Source organism: Anoplopoma fimbria, chromosome 13 (assembly GCF_027596085.1).
Source record: "Anoplopoma fimbria isolate UVic2021 breed Golden Eagle Sablefish chromosome 13, Afim_UVic_2022, whole genome shotgun sequence".
NCBI classification, from domain to species: Eukaryota; Metazoa; Chordata; class Actinopteri; order Perciformes; family Anoplopomatidae; genus Anoplopoma; species Anoplopoma fimbria.
The window spans coordinates 23972133-23992775 of NC_072461.1; the positions used below are offsets into that span (position 1 = coordinate 23972133).

Here is a 20643-nt window from a genome sequence, read left to right on the forward strand (position 1 = left end):
CAAACTCAAAAACTATTCAGGCCTCTGTTTGAATGTTTTGGTGTGAATTTGCCAACAGCCGAGCCAACAATTTGTCCCATAAAAAAAAGAAAAAGAGGGTGAACGGGAGGAGGGGGAAGGGGACTTGGATTCTTGAGTCATAGCACGCGAGAGAGAACTGGAATCTAGAAAATGTACCCTGTCAGATGTGAGCGCAAGTCGCATCAGATTAGGAACATCCCGTTTTCTAAATGTGTGACTGCGTTTGTGTGTGGCGAGAGTTTGATGTGCCGATGAATGGAAAACAAATGTTATATAGCAGGGTTTTCAGGCGGCATTTCACAAATGAGCATGAACATCTGGAGGGAGGCCGAGTCCAACAAATTAGGTCTTAATTAAAGGCAGGTTTAATTACACCTTGTCAAGAGAACAATAGTGATATTAAAGCGATAGGCGATAATAATTAAGTCATAATTAAGTTCAGCTCTGGAATGCTACCTTAGAAAAACTTTGGCCTAGCTTTCATAAAACAATGAAAGCAGCAACATACAGCTTCTACATCTCAGGTATACTTTTTTAATACCTGCTTGGTTTTGACTGTTGCTGCAGCCCAGCACATCAAAAACTGTTTAACATGAAAATGTTTGTTAGGTGAGAACTGGGAATGTATGACACAAATAGGCCAACAATCGCAGACGGATAACAGACCATACAGATAGAAGATGGATGTTGACACCTTTTCAGATCATATTCATGTCAGACGTATTTGTCCCTTAATCCGCTGTGTATTTATGAAATACTATGCAATCTTTCTAAATCCAGCCTTTATATTCAAGGTAACAGCTCAGAAAGGTGCCAACCAAGCCTCCAGCAATATAACATCCCACTATTGATTTGTTTTTCATTGCGATTCAAACAGGCTTACTCTTGTTCCATTTCCATGTTTTGAGGTGAAATGGATTTGACAAAAGTAAATGCACAATCTGTAAGTTATTTTTGTTAAAGCAAGTCCATCAAAAATCTGCCCCCAAAGATCTTCAGTCTAACTTAAATTTGTATCATCTGACCGTAGGGTACAAACATGCTCATTAGGAAAAGACAGAAAAGACAAGAGGGGGAAAAGAATGTGTCCAAAATAGCTGTCAATGCTCCGAGACACAACGTGGACGCAAAAATCAGAAGCATGTGACATTACAAAACAGAGTTATTCTTCATGAAGCCTCTTTGATTTCAAAAATTCATTTCCATGTGCAAGTTAAGTGACACACAAGCAGGCTTTGATACAGAGCTCAAACTGACTGATGCTTCCCGTTTTAAATCTAATTTATTGCAGTCTGTTTGAAATTTCCTGAGCTTGAAATCAAATCACCAAAGAAATCAGATATTTTATTTTTGTACTGTTAAACCTTGCAAGTTTAGAACAAATCAAAAGATGGTGAATTTCTCGGAGTAGTCCCAGGACAGGAGACTTAATCGTGTTTTCAGAAATTCTAACATGATTGCAAATGCAATTTAGCAAAGAACTCCGCATCGCTGTTTTACCCACGTATTTATAAAAGACATTTGATCATAAGTTTTATATTACACAGGGGTATGTCCTGTCTATTTGTTTGCAACAACAGTGCTGCTTTGTGGAAGTTACAAAGTCTGACAGCAAGCTGAAGGACTGTGGAGTTGTTTGTCCCCTGAATCTGTGCACCAACGCTGTCCTAGAACTGAATATCTCTGGAGCTGCTCAGTTGTGGCGTGTCTTCTCTCCTCAAACATTTGCATATTGAAAAGCTGCTCGTTTTATGACAGCAAGTTCCACTAGTGAACAACTGGCACCCAGTTCTTTTGGCAGGAAGAAATAGAAAAACACTGAAATTTACATGCTTGTCGTTATTACACTCGGGAATATATTGGCATTCAATTTGAATATGTAAAACATCATTGCAGAGGGGTATCACTCAAAACTTCTTTCATGAACTAAAGTAACCTTGATTAAGACCACACACGTGAATTGTTTTTGGGGTGCCAGTTGTTGCCAATGTTAACTTTTAACATTGGCAACAACACGCTCCTCTGCATGTGCAACAGATGCTGCAGATTCCGACTGTTTATGTAAGAATGAGGCACAAAGGCTTTTGGGAGAAAATGTTTTAGGTTCCGCAAGAATGTCCACCACGGACTGGAAACATGAAGGAGGGTAGAGAGGGGGGGGGACGAAGAGAAACGAGACCGCTCCCGGCGTTTCACCCTCGTTTGTTGACCGTAAAGTCACCGGCGAGATTTTGGCTGCAGCTGCAATTTGCTGCTGCCCAGAACTGTGTTTGACAGATTACTCAACACTTGAAGACAAAGTCCTCAGACTCCCTCAGACCAGCATAAATCATGTGCAATATTCCTTTTTTTTTTGTCAGCCACAAGCATGCCAAAGCTTTATAAATGGATTAAAATGGTTGTTTGAATCATTTAGAAAGACTCCACGGCGCACACTTGCAGAATTAAGGGATGGATTATATTTAGGGTTGAAGGCAAACATGACAGTAATAAGAATCTTCATATTTGCAGGGTGAGACGGGACAGTGCTGACAGCAGTTTTCTTTTATATCCGTGCCTTAAGTATACACTGGATTAAGCCAAGTGAAGTGTGCATGAGGGGGGATGAGAGGAAAGGAGAGATAAACACCTGGTTGGGAACCAGCAACCTCCCTCCGAGCAAGGCAGGCAGCCAGGTAGCACTTCAATGGAGGTTTTGAAAAGCGGAGGAGAAAATGCCACTGCGGGGCTCAACAGGAAGATTAAAGGCAGCAGTGCTCCTTTTTCATTTTTTTTTGCTTTGACAGGAAGATTGCAGGCTACAATCAATTGATCAGTCTTTGTCCTCTTCTCGTCCCAGGGGCTGTGAAGTGCTGGCTGGAGAGCAGCAGGTGGTGGGATCGTATCACACCAGAGCACCCCAGGTTTTTATGGAACTGGAGACGAAGAGAGCGGCAGCCTCTGCACTGCACCTTCTCTGCATGCAGTGTTTATCAAAAAGGATAAATAAATCTGTGCATAATTGTTTGAAAACTCCAGAGCAAAGCGTTGTTTTTCCTTAAAAACATCTGCTTTGCAGGCGCAACAAGTGCAAATATCTCCGAGTACAATAAAAGAAAGAAAAGAACAACACACAAACACATTCAACACACTTCAAAGCTGTCGGTGGAATTTAGACTTTAACAAGCCAGAGGGGAGAAATGGAGGAAACACAAGGTGCATAAATGCTCCAGTCAGCCAAGACCAGACCTCAGGAGATCACAGCGGGAGGGGAGTGGGAAAAAAAAAAAAACAGACACAGAGAACTAAACAAGGCTTGACTGCAGCCAGATTCATCACAAACCAGGCAGAAAAAGAAAAAAAAAAGAGCAGTTAGTTAGCCTTCCCACAATGCATCACAGCGCAAAGCAGACAGGAGGCAGCAGGCGAAACAACAAAAGTTCACGGGTGTCCGTCTAGGAGGGAAAACGAGACACCTCTGTTGACGCAGCAGACACAACAACAGCGCCGACCCAAAACACATCAGAGACAGAGGAAGAGGAGAGGGATGTAACAAACAGGGCTTTAAAGGAGACGTAATTACGGTTATAAATTTCTATGACATCTCGAGGGTAAAGAGTAAAAATAAAATCCAAGAAATAAATTAGAGAAATGTTTTTCTTTTAAATGGGACTTTAATGTGGCTCTCTTTTCAGAATAGATTTCCTCTGAAAAGCCAGACTCTTCTTGCCTGTATCCACCCAGCACAGTGTGCCACATATTTCCACTTAAAAGATGAGGTAAGACACACACACAGAGAGAGAATATGCAGCCTGAAGGAGCGATGAACCATTAAAGCCTCTGCTTTATAATCACAGTTGAAACACTGGAGGATTTCACTAGAAAAGCTATTTTCACAGTCGGTCCTTATCCTATAATCTACAAGGGAAGCCATGATGACACTAAACAAATGTAGATACAAAGGCCTGAGAGCTTGGAAAAAACATTTAATAAAGCACCAGAATTAGGGCAGCGTATTAAACATTAATAGTTTTTTTTCGCAAAAAAACTGAAATTTGTTGAAAAACAATTGAATATGTGGTCAAATTCATAATATATGTGTTTTTAAAAAAAAAAATATATATTACCACTTGAAGACTTTGGCTTTTTCTATAATCCTCAATGTAAGCTATTGAAAACAAAGTGTTTAAGGTTCTATCTCTACACTGATATTAAAAAAAAACGTGCATATCTCAACCAGTGGGTCCATAACAACCACTGCTGTATGTTTGATAGGATGAATACAACCAATGGGCTGTAAAGACGCATACAGTCAAACACACTTCATACAAACTCAAAACATGCGGCGATGTATGAAAGCAATCGGCTCGAAGTCGTCATTATAAGACGCTTAATACAATTTTACCCAAAAATGAATTAAACTCAGCAAACTGTTGGTTCAGCAGTGTGTGCTGGTAGTTCTGTTAGCTGTTAGCGGTTAGCCAAACACACCGTCCAAAACCAAAAAAGGTACAAGTACATTGTCTTTTCTCTTTATAAAGACCAGATATTACAGGTGAGACTGCTGGTGGAGTAACTTGACTTGGGACTTGACTTATTAACTATGAACTCGACTTGACCTCACCCAGAAAAGAAGAGACTTGCTTGAGACTTGGAGCGAATAACTCGAGTCACATGTCTGACCATTTGGCTGAACAAAGTCTCTAAACTTCTTCCTTCCTTCCCTCTTTTCTTCCTTCACCTACATACATCTAAGTTAATTCATATTCATCATTTTTGCAGGTAAAAAACGATTCTTGTCAGCAGGTGATTTTGTTTTATTTAGTTGTGTGTTTGAACACTGAATAGGCGCTCAGTTACGGCCTGATGAATTCAGGATGTGGGAGCATGAAAGGTCAGTTTAAAAGGAGGGCTGACTGATCATAAACTTTACCACCACTGTGATGACAACTTCATTGTGTTGGTGACGGTTAGCTTGGGCTTTTCATCATGAATGATCACAGTCATAGTGAAAAAAAACAACTTCTCCTTTTCGTGATTCATTTCATATAGATGAGAGGCAAAGATAACTCAAATAACCGATTGAGAGAAACATTAACTGCCATCTATACTGTGAATATGAAAAAGTGAGGATTCCTCTGTAACATCCCTGAATAAATAAAGTTAATGTAAAGGTTTTCTTTGTCATGTGTGACAGTTAGTTGAATATCTTTAAGTTTTGGGGTGATGGCCGAATAAAAAAAGAAATTGAGAGAAATTTTAAGGGGCATTATTTTCCACTTTTCTGACATTTTATAGACAAAGCACTACAATAAGGAAATGCATTTGCAGTCGTGATTTCATATGAACTACATTTAGGCTGCTGAGAGGTTTGAGACATCAAACTAATAAGGAAAACGTCCTCACCCTTATGCAGAGAATCATACACTGATCCCAGTGCAGCTAGCTGCTAAAGTGTTACCTCATCTTTCAGTGTTTACATTTTTGTCCAATATCACGTGCTTTGTCTTCTGACGTCTTTGTGAACTCATAAACAGTAAAAATTAATTATTCTCATGCCGCATTACACTAGAAGCTTTTATTGTAGACAGAGATCTCTTTCATGGATTATTTTCTCACATTCAGTTTGACATCTGAGAGATTTAGTTTCGATATCACTTATAAGTTAATAGAAAGTAAATTGTATTTACAGTATAGAGATCAATCTCTGATAAGTATCTCTGATAGATGCATGAGAGAATTCAAACAGAATTTTTATAAGCAAACACTGGAAAAAATAAACCTTAATATTCTTTGCGGCCAAAATCGTCCCTTAAGCAACACCGCTGCTTCATTAACATCCAATTACACTGTAAAAGGGACAAAAAGTCATTAGTGCTTTCACCCTAGAGAGGGGATGTTGGAGCCCTGAGGTCAAAAGAGCACAGTGCTAAAAGGATTGATGTATTTTAAAACACAGGCATGTTGAAGCTTTTGGAAAAACTCTGACCCATTAATGCACCGCCAGATCAGATGCACACTCACACACACAAACACACAACACTTGGAACATACACTGCTTTCCAAGGAACGCTAAGTGCAACAAATCAAGGAAACAAACAACACTTATCACAGTAAATCGGTGTTTATGTGATGTTTTTTTTTTCCTCCTTCACCATCACGTTCCATCTCTTTCATTGTGTCTCGGCTCCATTTATTACCCCTTTTGTAGTACAGTATATTCAATACATAAACAAATACAGCTGCTGCGTTTCATCTGGCCTGTGATTAGCCCTGTCGACTGCACCGCAGCCCTGCCAGAACACATGAGAAACGGAGAAATATGCCACTAACTCCCCCGGGGACCAGCGTTTCTGGAAACTCTGAATTGTTTGTGAGGAGGTGGGAGTTGCTATTATGTGTTTCTGTTGGGGTTCATGCTTTGCTTTTCTATGGAGATCATAAATTATCCAGCCTGTAAATGGGAACAGTTTTCAGTTGGACAATAAGGAGCTTATTATTGGACAGAATGAGAGAAGTATTTGTCTCCAGCAGACTGACTTTCCAAGTGGGATGTTCAAAACACGCGGCCGGGCTGTGAGTGTGTGTGAGAGAGAGAGAGACAGCCTTTCTTGTATATCACGTGCATTTTTACTGTATCTGTATGTCCTTTTTTCAATATTTCTGTGTGTGTGTGTGTGTGTGTGTGGTGGGGGCTGTGTCCAACCAGATTGAGATGGAGGGAGATCAATGCTCCAGCCGGGGGCCCTGGGAGAGTAACTAACCATCTAATTAGAGGGAAGAGCCGGAGCTTAAAATGAATAATTAGTGCCTCCTCAGAGTCTGGGCCGAACAATGAAGGGAAAGAGATGAAAAATGGCCGCGACACTGCATCACTGACAAACCAAATAGTCTGTGTCCCGAGGCGTCCCAGGGGACTTGATACCGAAGACATGAAAAGACGAGCAGACACGTCGTGACCACCCCGGGCGAAAGATACGCGCAGCGGGTTAAACTTCCATTTATCATCATTCACTTCCAAAGAGATCGACTTCTTGTTTGTCTGCTGTGGCAGGTTGTCCTGGTTATCTGGATGTCATTGACGGTGGAAAAGTCCTCAGGAATGTGCAAAAAAAAGGATATAGAAAATGTGTTACAATGAAAGGAGCAGCTTGAAAAGTCCCTCGAATGTGACACGATGTTTTCTAATCAGTGCGAATTGAAAAACTAACATTCAGTCTGATTGTTTTTTTTCTTCAAATTCAAATTAGCACTTAACTTTTAAATTGTTGATTTAGTTGCACCTCTATGTAAAAAGTGCATCATTCAACATAAAACTACCTTGATGAAAAATGACACAGAGACAGAACAATCCAAAGCAAAAAAAAAAAAGTATTGTTCCAATTGAAACAATTAAGAGGGTAGGTAATAAACGAATAACTGCTTAAAACACCTGTAATGACAATTTAAGTAATGACCAATAGCATGCTGATTTTTTTTCTCGAGCCTAATCAACCGTAAAAAACAAAACTTAACAAGATGTAACTTTTTGTTTTGGGGATGGAGCAGAGAAAAAGGCATGCAGTCATTATCATTAATCAAAAGACCTTATTAAAGGGGGAGAAATAATGTGCTCCGTATATTACATTCTGAATCTTGTGAGCAGAGTTGACATTTTGGTTTGAGAGTAGCACAAGACAACTATTAATGGAGTGATTCAATCAGATATCCCAAAAAGATTTATCCTCTGGAGAGCATGAATGTGGTCAGCAAATGTTATTGCAGTCTACCCAACAGATATTGATGTTGAGATTAAAGGTGAACAACGATAATGTTTGTGCATTTTGGAATGTCCTCTAGCTAACATGAGAATTGTCCATTGGACAGCAATTGCATAAACTATATCTACTGGAAGATCATTCATCAACACATTTATCCTATTTTGACCATAAATCTATGGGAAAAAGAACCTTCTTCTCACCTGCTTTTTTCCCCCCCTCATTTTAGTTTATGGTATCAATCACTAGTTTCAATCCTTCTTCAATTATGGTCTCACTCAGAGTAAAATAGTACATAAAACAAGGTATGCTTTAGGGCATTGCTACCTTGTGATTGACATGTTGCTACCTTGGAGTTGCATGGAGTGGGAGTTGTGTTTTTGTCTTTCAACTTTAACCCTTTTCACAGTATGTTTTAAATTCATGAAAGTTAATTATAATGTTTTTTGGTCACCTAAAAATGTTCAATGTTCAGCTGTACTTTAAATGTACAGCTCCACCTTCTCGTGTTATTTCTAGCTTCAAAAAGCCAAGATAGCGATCCCAAAAAACCAAGATGGTGGTGGCCAAAATGCAGAATTTGTGGCTTTAAAACAGCAGTCGACAAACAAATGAGTTACATCACGGTGACTGCATGTACTTATGATACACAGTCTATGGTCAATCTACTACTTTGCTGCAGACAGTAATATCTCAATTTTGTATACTGGATAGATTCCAATTAAATTTGGTACAGATATTCATGGTGACAGGAAGATGAAGTCTAATGATCCCTTTACTTTTCATCTCACGCCACAAGCAGAATAATATTTGTCATTTTAATTGAATTATCTCAAAAACTAATAAATGGATTGTCATGAATATTGGTACACACATTCATATCCCCACCAGGACAGCAAAATGCTCTCATGCTAAACTCTAGATGCTGAACACATTGTAAACATTATAACCGCTAAAGATCTGCATGTTAGCATTGTCACTGTGATCATGCTAGCATGCTGTTGCTATCATTTAGCTCAAAGCACTGCAGTTCCTAATAACAGCCTCACAGAGCTGCTATCATGGCTGTAAAGGTCGTTTTATTACGGTCTTACCTTCCACAATTAAAAAACATATTAAATATGCTAAGAAATTTCCATAAAAACAGGCAGAAGGGCACAAAACACACATCATACACTGTGAGCCTGATTTACACTGGCTGAACAATATCCAATAATAAAATGACATTTATTGCACCTGCTCAGAACCATGCTGGTCTAAATTTGGCTGTGAGCCTGCATTCCTGAGGGCTGTATTGGGTGACCCGCTATTCATCTCCTCCTCTTTCCCAAGACAAGCACTAAACAATGGCCATCTACTTGTTCTCATTAGCAAACAGTCTCCACAACAGGCTTGCCTCGTAATCAATACCTTTAATTCCCTAATGGCCCTGGCTGATTCAACCCCAGCCACGTTGAGAGAAGGAAGGAGCCGGGGAGAGAGAGAGAGAGAGGCTGAGAGATTGAATCTACCAGACGTCCTGCGGCTTGTTTTTGTGAGAGTTTCTACTCTCTAATTTCTGTCTGAGAGTTTCCTCACATCACTGCAGGCAGGTATTTCCCCCTAAGGGCAGGTGTGGTTGGAGCGCTATGAGGAGGTCAGAGGTCAGAGCAAAATAACAATGGGTGTGTTCAAAGCTCCCCAGCAATCTCGGCCAAGTAAGGACAGGCCTAATAAAGGTGAAAGATGACACACAATACTGACACATATGCATAATTAAGATTCATTTTCAAAGAAGTCAAACTGTAGTAAAGCCAGTATGTGGATGGTTAACAAGTCTAATGTGAGCAGAAAGTTAACTTCATAATGTAAAATAATTAAGACAAAAACTTCCAGTGCATGAGTGCACAGCTTTTAAGTTAAAAGTATGAATTCACTACCATACATTTATAGAAAAATTGTATAGTAATTAATTTGGTTGGAAGGAAATATTCTTGCCGGGTAATTTCTTTATGTAAACAAGCCTGGAGCTGTGTGACACTGGTTGCATGCGAGTGCACACACATATTTTTTCATTATCTCTTTATGAACATAGTTTTTTTATGGAGAGCCGCAAGATAGGTTTTGGTTTTTTTCTATTGGATCTGTTAGAAATATGTCTTTGAGTTTTAACAAGTTGTTCTAAACTTTCTTTTCCATTTTTTAAACGTGTGTGAAAAACAACAACACACTTAACCATCAGAACAACATGACCTAACCTCACCCCAAACCTTATTCTTTATAATTTGAACCCACAGCAGCCGCTTTTTTAAAAGGCAAGCAATTGTTCACTTTTGATGTCATCACCTTGAAGGTCTAAATCTCTGACCGGTTTTCACCCTGTCAGAAGTCTAGGAACAAACACACACACACCCTTCTCGACTCAGTGATGCCTGAACCTGCCTCAGTATGCTGGTTGGGAGCGTTGACTGTGGTGAAAGCTGGTACAAGACCACCTAGGGGAAATATTCTGCCTCTGAACACAATCTGAACACAATGACAGTTGAGTGAGTAAATACTGCAATAACAGAACCTTAAGGCATCCCTGTTTGAGGCTACCACAACAGCCACGAGGCAGGGCTGTGGTCCTCCAGTCTGGTCTCGGTTTCCAGACCACATGTCCGACATGTTCAGCTTGTCCCGACCTCTTGCTTATTTTGACTCTACATTGTTCTTCTGTCCCAGGCATTCATTCAGCCGTTTCACTTTTCCTGCCTTTTAGAAATTCCATTAAGATGTTTTTTACCCCCTCAACCTAATGCACGTTCACTTATTTTGGATGCGAAGACAGGTACAACTCAACATCTTTTAGTGGGTCAATATTTTTTACAAGCCATGACTTGCTTATTTTCCATTTTGTTCTTGAACATTGACTGATTTTGGTCTGCTTATGTCTGGTCTTACACCTCTTAGACCCCTTCTTGCCACTATGCATTGCCTTGGAACTGATCTGGACTCGGCTAACATGGTCTTGGCCTATTGCAGAAACCATTAATCACTTGACAATCGATTAATAATTCAAGTAATTTATCAAGAATAAATGCCAAGAATATTACATAAATGTAGTGTCTGTGAACTTCCATAAATCCAGTAGATGTTGAAGAACTTCACTGAAGAAGTGATAACTTGACAAGCTGGACGAATAAAACTCAGGGGATCCCAATGGGATTCATCCTCTAAGGACCATATTGTAAAAACCATAAATCACCTGACAATCAATTAACAATTCAAGTATTTTACCAAGAATAAATACCAAGAATATGTCTCTGGAGATAAATTTAGTGGCTGCGAACTTCCATACATCCAGTGGATGTCGAGGAATTTAGCTGGATGAGTGATAACTGTGACCAATTGGTAGAAGAAAGCTCAGGGGATCAAATTGGGATTCCTCCTCTGGGGACCATGAATGATGTTGGCACCAAATTTCATGGCAATCAGTTTAATTTTTGTGGATACATATATCCAAACCTAATGGTGGCACTGGAAGTCAGGGTATCATTACAGTCAGTACCAACCGACTGACGGTCCATCCAGAGAAATATCAAACCAATAAAGGAAATAATCATTAACAGCCCTGCTAACTCGTATGTTTTGAGAGGTTTCTGTTTCAAGTGTTCATACTTTACCCTGATATAATTTCCACACTGCGAAGAAGTGGTGGTATTTTTTTTTTTTTTATTCATAAAAATGTAAATTTAACAGCTTGTACTTGAACAAAGAAGATGGACATTTACAGGAAACAAGGCTGAGTAAGCAACAACCTGTAAACCAGAGACCCATTGACAGCTCAGTTTTTCCCAAAAAGTCGAGCATAAACAACGTGGGCATGATTAGCTGGTCATATTCGTTCAAGATGGCTTTCTTTTCAAGTGTCTCACAACTTCAAAGTGCCATTTAGCGGCTTCATAAATCACCCTTAATGAAAGCAATATCTCATCACTGCATATTTTTCTTCAGCGTTCAGCAATAAAACCTTGCGCCAAACACATAACTACTTTGTTCTAATGTCTTCAAGGTGTGGCTGCTTAGCTTGCCAGATGGATGTGGTGCCTATGGTACTGAGACTATTGTTCCATGGTGACAGACAAGGTTAATCCGATGCTCCCTCAATTGTTCAAATAGATTAAAGTATAGCCTACTGTTAGTGCAATATTCAAGTCATCAAGTCTCGTAAAAGTTCAGGTGCTAACACATTGACGGCTTTATAACAAAGACAGACCTTAAAATACCACAAAGTACTTTCGGGAATTGATTTACAGATAATGAGACTAAACACCCAACACATCAGGTATTATAATAATAATAATGTTGTGTGAAATAAAAACCTACTGTTTTTATTTCACACATAAAGTTTATCACACTCTATTAATAGAAGATATATTACTTACCTTCCTATCTTCATTATATCTAAATCAGTGATTTTTGTACTTAAGTCAAAGTACCAATACTAATGTTTGAAGATACTCTCTGTTTTAAGAAAAGTCCTGCATTCAAATTCTTACTTAAAGTTACTGAGATTAACTTTTTAACTGGTTATGAAACAGGTTTTTGTTAAAGGGACTCTGGTGCTCGGAAACATTACCACTTTTTCCACAGGGACTGCCAAAATCAACACAAAATGAAAGTTCCTGGTAGTAGCTTTAATATAAAAGTACTCATTCTATTGCTCATTCTATTTATATATGTATATTTTTCACATTCATTTGTTATATAAATTGATTATAATTATTTATTGATATCACTTTAATGTGGCAGCTGTCAAAGGTGGGGTGGATAGCTTAACCTATAATAGAATATAATTATCTTTTAATTTAATGATACTTTGTATTGCTAATCTAGTTCTGCAAAGTAACTAGTAATTAAAGCTGTCAAATAAATCTAGTGGAGTAAAAGTACTATATTTGGCTCCCAAATGTAGTGGAGTAGAAGTATTAAGTATAAAATGGATCTACTCAAGTAAAGTAAAAGTACCTCAAAAGAGAGTAAAGGTACTTTTTTACATTTCACCACTGGTCTGAATACATTTATTGATTGATATGTTATAAAGTGAATTAGATCTTAATTGCACAGACATTATTGGCATAACAGAAAGTAAAAAATATCAGCATCTTGTCATGTAAAAGTTAAAAAAGAACATGAGATGTTCTTTTTCCTGTTGTGATCTTGCTTTAAAGCCATAAAAAAATGATGCAAAGGTGGAAGATGTGGGAGTTTAAATGCGTTTCTAAAAGGCATTGTCCCAATAATGGAAAGCCTCACAGCTGCCGCAAGTCTCTTTTCTGCAGAAAAAGACAGTTGAACAAGTTTTTCTCGGTTTTACAGTATGCTGTTCAGAGATGAGCTCCCGGCGTTCAGATCAAAGCGTCTTTGTCTTGGCAAACGCTCCAGGCCTTCACCCTGACAGTTTCACTCTGCGTCAATCAAATCCAACCGAGGCATACCGTGAAGCAAAGGCTCGTCAGCTTGAAGGAGCCACACCAAAATATAATATCCTTCCAGTATTGAACGCTCTGATAACAGGAAACGCTCAACAGGAACCATCACATTGCCAACGGTTAAGTTACCAAATTACAGCTATGCCTGAAATTTGGAACGAAAGGTTTTAACACTGTATTGCTTCATTCTGTAACAGTACTCTCTTTAAAATCTCAACAGCAAATCCTTTGTTAGCTTGTCAATCAGTTATATGAATGGATGTTTTATGACTAGCGAGTAAAATGTACTTTAAAATTGAGCTAATTTTAGAGGATACTTGCTTCAACTAAGTACTACCCTGAGCCTTCCTCGTAGCACTTATTGCATTCGTATTAGTTTGTTGCACTTATTGTATTTGTATTAGTTTGTTTCTGCACTATACTTTTGCTCTTGTTGCTTGCTTAAGAAAGGAGATGCACGTATGACTTCTGGTGACTAGTAGTTCTCTTGCATACCTATGTTGAATACACTTATTGTAAGTCGCTTTGGATAAAAGCGTCTGCTAAACGACTGTAATGTAATGTAATGTAATGTAATGTAATGTAACTCAATTAACTAGAAAACCCATCAGGGAACCGTCTGACTTCTGAACTTGTGTAAAACTAACTAACTCTATTTTATATCTTGTGAACCTACTGTTTTGTAGAATCAGAGAGGGGATTTTCCGACCCTGATGCAGGCCACAAGTTGAAATACAATAAAATTGTTCCGTATACTGCAAGTGTTGCTGGAGTTTTACCTCTTTGAACTTACTAGTTTGGCCAGAGGCTCAACCAATAACTCCTCCACACCTCATAAGAATCCTTCTCTGCTTTACAGACTTATGTTTGATGTAAATAAATCAGTGCAAAGCTGACCTACAGCACAGAGGAAACAGAATTTCACACAAAAAAAGGTCACGCTTCGCTGAGCATTTGGTGGTCTGGAAACGAGATGGGCCTCTAAACCAGCGTCCACCGTGACCCACCGTGGAAATTTCAATTTGTACAGTAGCCGATGTGCTTTGACAGCGCTCCTTTTTGAAGTGTTTAGATAATTACACCACATGATAACTGCTCCCATGAGGGATTACTAGGATCAACAAATGTTGTGACCAACCTCACAATCCACCCTGTCCAACTATGTGTTCCCGGCCTCATGTGACCTGCCTGGCATTGCGCACTCCAGCAGGGTGTGTCACCCTCACCAGGGTGGCATGACCCCAGATGACAGGGAACCCAGCTGGATAACAGACCGACCGCTGACAGGCTCCAGGTGCCTCAGCGAGTGGCCACCAACTACCGACCACGCGACATCAAACGTAGGCAAAAAAAATGAAAGAAAAAAGTAGACAAGACGAAGTCACAGACAAAACAAAAGCCAGACGAAATGAAAACAAAGAGCGCTGTTGCCCTTTCTCTGGCACACCGCTGTGTTTTTCAACCCTTTGTAGCCAGCCAGAGAACACTGACACTGAGAACACTTTTTTGGCAGCTGAAGCTTTCAAACATCCGCAGATTTGAGAGCGGGCACAGCCGGAAGGTGAGGCACCACGTGGCGATTGTCGTTTCACAATAGATGAGACTGAGAGTCCGTGTCTGGAAGTTTCCCCGATACCCCTGCAGGGAGAAACCGTCTCCACTGAGCAGGCATGTTTTCACGACACTGGATGCCCGGCCAACAGCAAACCTCATCTCCTTTTCTTAAATTACGGGGCACCGGACTTTAAACGCCCACACAGAAAGAGGAACGCTCATGTAAGACTTGCATTTGATACGGCCAAAACTCTCTGGGCTGTTAGTAAATGGGCCACATGTCGCAGGGATGAGTTACACGCTGCACAGCACTGGATCCTTGACAAAAACAAGGCTGAATCAGCACATGGCAAACCCATCTGGAACAAAAGCTGGCCTAATTTTCACCACAGATAAGGGACGAGCCCGACTCCGCACAGAGACGTCGTGGGCTGCTCTCCTCTTTCCTCCCAAACCACAAAGGTTCGGGGATATCGGCCAAGAAAAAATAAGCTAAATGGATAGTTGTCTGAAATAGGTCAGTCAAAAGTCTAATGGGATATACACACAAGCTCCTATACACATGAACACGCGAGCCATTCAAACAGCGGCAAAAAAGCATGCTACTTAAACAGGAAAATGGTGAGATGGCTAGAGGGGTTGGGAGGTTCTTCAGGCCTGGTGGTAAAAAGTCACAACATCGCCAAGTCTCAGCTTTGCTCCTCCACTGTCTGATAGCAAAAGTCAAACACATGCTGCATCTTTCTTTTAGGCTTTAAAGGGAGGCTTTCATCTGTTGTATTATAACAAAATTCCTACACTGTTAAAATTTTAAAAAATGCAATGGTCGGGCGGAGATATAACAGAGGACAAAAAAAAGTGCCTGTAAAGAAATACAATTGTAGATAGATAAGGACGGGGGTTTAAGATCGTAACCTGTAATTCACGTTTGATTAAGTAAATTAAATCTTTATTTTGGTTTTAGTTTCCTTCCTGCTTGGCTAAAGTTCAGCAACCACCTTCATTTATCTTTTTAAATTGTGTTCAGTCACCGGATACTTTTAGTTACATAAAGTATGCAACGATACTTCTGACCTGATCTGCCATGCAAAGTGAAGAATTGTTGATATAACATTACGTTGCCTTGGAAATATCAGCATGTGTGACAGATAATTTGAAAAATGCTCGCAGCAAAACGCTATATCTGAACCTCCTCTGCAGGAATTCCGATTTTGTTTTTGGCATCAAAAACAGAGTAGGTTGATTCACCTGAGTCGGCTTTCAACAGCAGCGGTTAAAAAAGGTGCAGGGAATGAAAGTAATGGGATTTAAGACAGGCAGCTCTTTGTAAATGTTTGCCAAACAGGTAGAGAAGACAGAAGCACAAAATCTCACACATTCATCCTGGAATTACTGGACGTGGACACTCTCTCACCCACGAGTGAACGGAACTTTCAAATAAATCCCCAAAAAACGTGTCAACACAAGCTACAAAGCCAGAGGGGAAACCTACAAACACACATACAAAAACACACACATACAGAGGCAGTGATTGACAGCTCGCATTAAAGTAAGGGCAGGTTCGGGCATGGCAGGAGGAGGGGTGACGGGAGGCAATTAGAGACATTTTTTAGATGATAATAGCAGTGAACAAGCCAAACAGTCTATAAAAACTATTCAAGGCAGGCGGAATATGAGCATAGCAATGAAAGAGGCTGGTCCGCGGGCCCATGATACGGTCCCATGGGCATGGAAGGGCAGAATAAAGAGATGAGAGACCTAAAGAAACAGGCCCTTACTCTGGCATGTAGGGATGTCGCAGTATCTCCAGTAGATCCCGTCTTCATGATCTGCAATGTAGCACCACGGCTGAACGTCCCCATCAGGATTCCTGCAGACATAGAGGGGTAAAAGTTAGTTATTACCCAAGTATTCAGCTTTTTTAAAACTTTCTCCAGAAAGGAAACAACCCAAAACGTATCATTCTGTCTTGACTTTTGCAATGCCCCTTTTCTCTTGCCATAGCCGAAATGCCGTGGCGCGTCTTCAGCTTGTGCAAAATCCAGGAGCAATGCTGTATTTACTGCCAGTTAAGATCAGGGTTGGTTTTACGATTATTTTAATCACTTATAAGGCACTCTGTGGCCAAGCCCCTGCCTACATCTCTGAGCTACTAACTCCTTACACCGCAGAGAGTCCACTTAGATCTTCCAACCAAAAAACAGTTGTCTATACCACATGCCAAACGTAAAACCAAAAGCAACTTTTGCTGTCTTAGCACCCACATTGGAACAGTCTCCCCTCTAATGTTGGATCTGCTGTTGATCTCTAAATTCTTCCAGCTTCTTGAAAGTATTTCATGCTGTTCTTTGTCTTATGTGATGGTAAACTGAATCTTTTATGGCGTTGGACTTTTGGTCGTAAAACATACAAAGACATGTGAAGAGGTCACCTTGGGCTGAGGGAAATCATAAAGGACATTTTCCACTATTGTCTGACAGTTTATAGTCAAAGCGATTAACAGACGACCATTACTATTTGTGCTCCTAACCTAGTGATCTAGACACCTCAGTGAAGCAGGGCAGCAACAGCTTCCCGCCTGGTCAACAGACGCAATCAAATCTGCTCATTCAGCTGTTTTAAGACAGAAACAAACTAATGAAGTCTGCTGTGTTTAAAAATGTTCAAAGGCCATGACAGATGAGAATCTGCAGAGTAACATGATTGTGTTTATCCAATTCTTTACCAGATGTTGGTTGTGACACATTTTAGTTTTTTTGCTCTCCAAAATTGAAGCAAGAACGAGATTTAGGCATTTTTTCCATTATTGTGGATGGAGGTCTTTACAAATATGACGTGCAAAACACATTGTGGATGCACATCAGCATTTTCAGATCCGTCTGCCTCAGTGTGGATGCAGAGGTGTGTTGGGATGAAAAGAGAAGGGGGAGAAAGGAGAGAGGAAGTGGAGATTGCAGTGATATGAGGCCAAAAAACCCCAACACAAAGACCAACTGACAACCCCGCTGCAAAGGGCCGAATACTCAATAATGTTTCAGAGGGAGATTATCTTGGCTGTGTCAATCATCCCCAGTAGAACCCCTTGGCGCTTGCTGGTTTAGCCTGTCAGTCAAGGGCCAGACCAATGGGTCTTTGATGGGTGGAGATGGTTGGAGGTCTCGGGGGGAAGGCTCTTTGTTCCGGGGCCAGACAGAGACCTGAAAAAGCGATGGGTGATGGGGGCAACGCCTTTGTCTGAGGCTGCGGCCTCTTTTGAACATCTTCAAGGCCCTTTTAACCCGTCATAATGAGGCTAACAGGGCCCCCTCGGTGCTTTTGCTTTTCAGTTTCACTGACAAAAGCAATGAGTGGGATTGGCGGAAGAAATGGCTCAAAAGCTTTGTGCAGGCGTCATATCTCCGGGGTAATCATGCAACTTTGTACATCATGACCCTAATGGCAACTTCTAAATTGCTGATAAATGATATCAAAGCAGTGAGTGTGCAGAGGGAGCTCATCCTGGTGCCGTTTCAGCTCCTTAAGCTCTATTTCAGGATTAGTGTGAACCCTAAGAATACACACCCTGTTGACTAAAAAAGCCCTGTTAGATGACTTTGCTCTTTTATTTTTTTTTCAGACCTGACTGTAATTGCCGGAGACCTTTTTTCTTCTTCTCATCTGACACACCTCATTGTAGCATCTTGAAAAAGCCCTGCGGCGCTGCACTATCCCGTTTCGCCTTTTGTGAGCAGAGTTGTGAAGGGCGTTTCCATTTCTTTTCTTCTCCTATCAAAAACATTATCCTGAGTTTCCTCCTCTCCTTTCACAATCGGAATGAGCTATTGACAAAGATGTCGGTGCAAATACTTTTTCAGGGTTGAACTCAAGTTTAAGTGCCTCAAAGCTTTTCACTCACTTTCGATATCTGGCAAACAGTTATTTCTCTCTTTCCCGCAGTCGTTGATTTGGATGTGTGAAGGAAGAGCTCACCTAATCACATTTTTATCCATTCTTTATTCTAGAATACTGACATAGAAACAAACCAGATATTCTTTCAGTCTGAAATATCCACATGTTCACAGGAAACGTTGATTTCACCCTATCAGGCCACAGATCTGTTTGTTGCTACATCCAGTTTGGAGGCACACACCTGTTTGTTTGGCCTGAGGCTACTGCTGAACTGAAAAGAGCAAAAACTAGGTCCAACCATCAAAACATTGGATTAAATACCCTTGCTCTATTTCTCTCTCCCCTTCTCTTTTTCATGCCTGTCAACGGGTAATAGCCCCATTTGAAATAAGACTCCCAAGACCTCATCTATAGCCACTTATGTAATTTACTGCACTTTCCTAATCACACCCTAAGGAGGCTGACATGAATTACAACCATCAGCATTAAAAAAAAAACACATCCTCAGTAGACCACCCATCCCATGTCGCACCCGCTGGCATCTTTGATCAGTAAATGACGTGTTGTCCCCCTCCGAACTCTCGCTCAAAACTCCTCGTCACCAAATGGTGTTTCTTGCCTCTCTTTCACACACACACACCTGCACACAATCACACGCACACACCTGCACACACCCTTTTAGCAGAAGCATGGGAACATCATCCCGGGGCTAAGGTGAATAGGCCAGCCTACATCACAGAGAAACATAATCAATCCTGCCCAAAGGTGCCAGTGTGTGTGGTTGTGTGCGTGTTTGGTAGTGTGTGTGTGTGTGTGTGTGTGTGTGTGTGAGTGGAGGGTGGGAAGCAGACAGTGTCAGAATATCCGAGGTGCAACAGTGCAGATAAGAGCAGACCTCGATGGACGGAAACCCATTAGTTTAACCCGGCAGCACAGAGAACGACTTGGTTCCTTGTGGTGACACTCTGATAAAAGTTGCTGCCAGTGTGTGTATATGTGTGTGTGTGTGTGTGTGTGTGTGTGTGTGTGTACTTTTTTCTGGGGGGGTGTGTGGGTGTGTGGGTGTGCTACTTTTTTTCTGAGGGGAGGGTGTTGCATTCACATCCATGTGCGTCAGAGATGGCCCGCCAATTGGCTCTGAGTAGAAGAGCTTGTTGAAACACTCCCATACCCAGAGGTACATCACAGAAGATGTTTGGACACTTAATTGGCACAATTACGCTGATTGAGTCATTTCGCTCGGAGTCAGCCGCACACTTTGGTACAGAGCCAATTATATCCACAGTGCGTTTTGCCTCACAGGCTCTATATATATACGGCCCTGCACTTGAAGGCAAGAGTGGCTTACATCTGAAAACAGAGGAAAAACAGCTGTTCTGGACTGGCTGCTACTCAAAAGGGTTCCTCTTATAACTATTTTCCACGCACCTTAATCAGAACATTTATGGTCACCTTTAAAATGCCTGGCACTGAGAAACTACATATAAAAATATCCAAAATCATTTACATCAAACTATGAGTGCAAAGGCTGGGAATGACATGCTTTTAGTTGTTTTTTTTATGTGTTCAACTTTAAGGGAGATTCTAGAGGGACTTTTGCTTCAGTAAAAGCTAACTTTTTTTTATTCATATTATGGACCTAATCTCTCCATGCTCTTGTGTCGAAGTGACTAATTTGGGCAACAATTTTTGAAATTGGTCCAGTAGTTATCGAGAGAGCTGCATCCGCTTCACGGGCTGCACCGTTAATGTACGTCCACTAAAAGTGCTTTTCTTTGCCACTGACAGGCTGAAACTGTTATTATAAGTGTCTGACAAAATTATGTAAAAGACCCTAGAGTAAAATCATTTTCCTTACCTTTCTCTTTCTGTTTGTTATTGTCTCACGTGACTCGTTGCCGAAAAACAACGGTGGAAACATGAGTGAGAGCTGGAGAGATGAGGGCCAGTGCTGTCAGAGTTTGTTGCGTTGAAGTGCAGAAAGCGTAGCA

The 20643-nt window shown here is 40.6% G+C and overlaps 1 protein-coding gene across 1 annotated transcript in view; it reads right to left on the minus strand.

Annotated features, from left to right (window-relative positions):
- kremen1 (kringle containing transmembrane protein 1) overlaps window positions 1–20643 on the minus strand; it is a 57687-nt gene that overhangs the window by 10017 nt on the left and 27027 nt on the right. The window contains exon 3 of the mRNA XM_054610180.1: window positions 16543–16634. Coding sequence (XP_054466155.1) covers window positions 16543–16634 — 92 coding nt within the window. The remainder of the gene's footprint in view (window positions 1–16542; window positions 16635–20643) is intronic.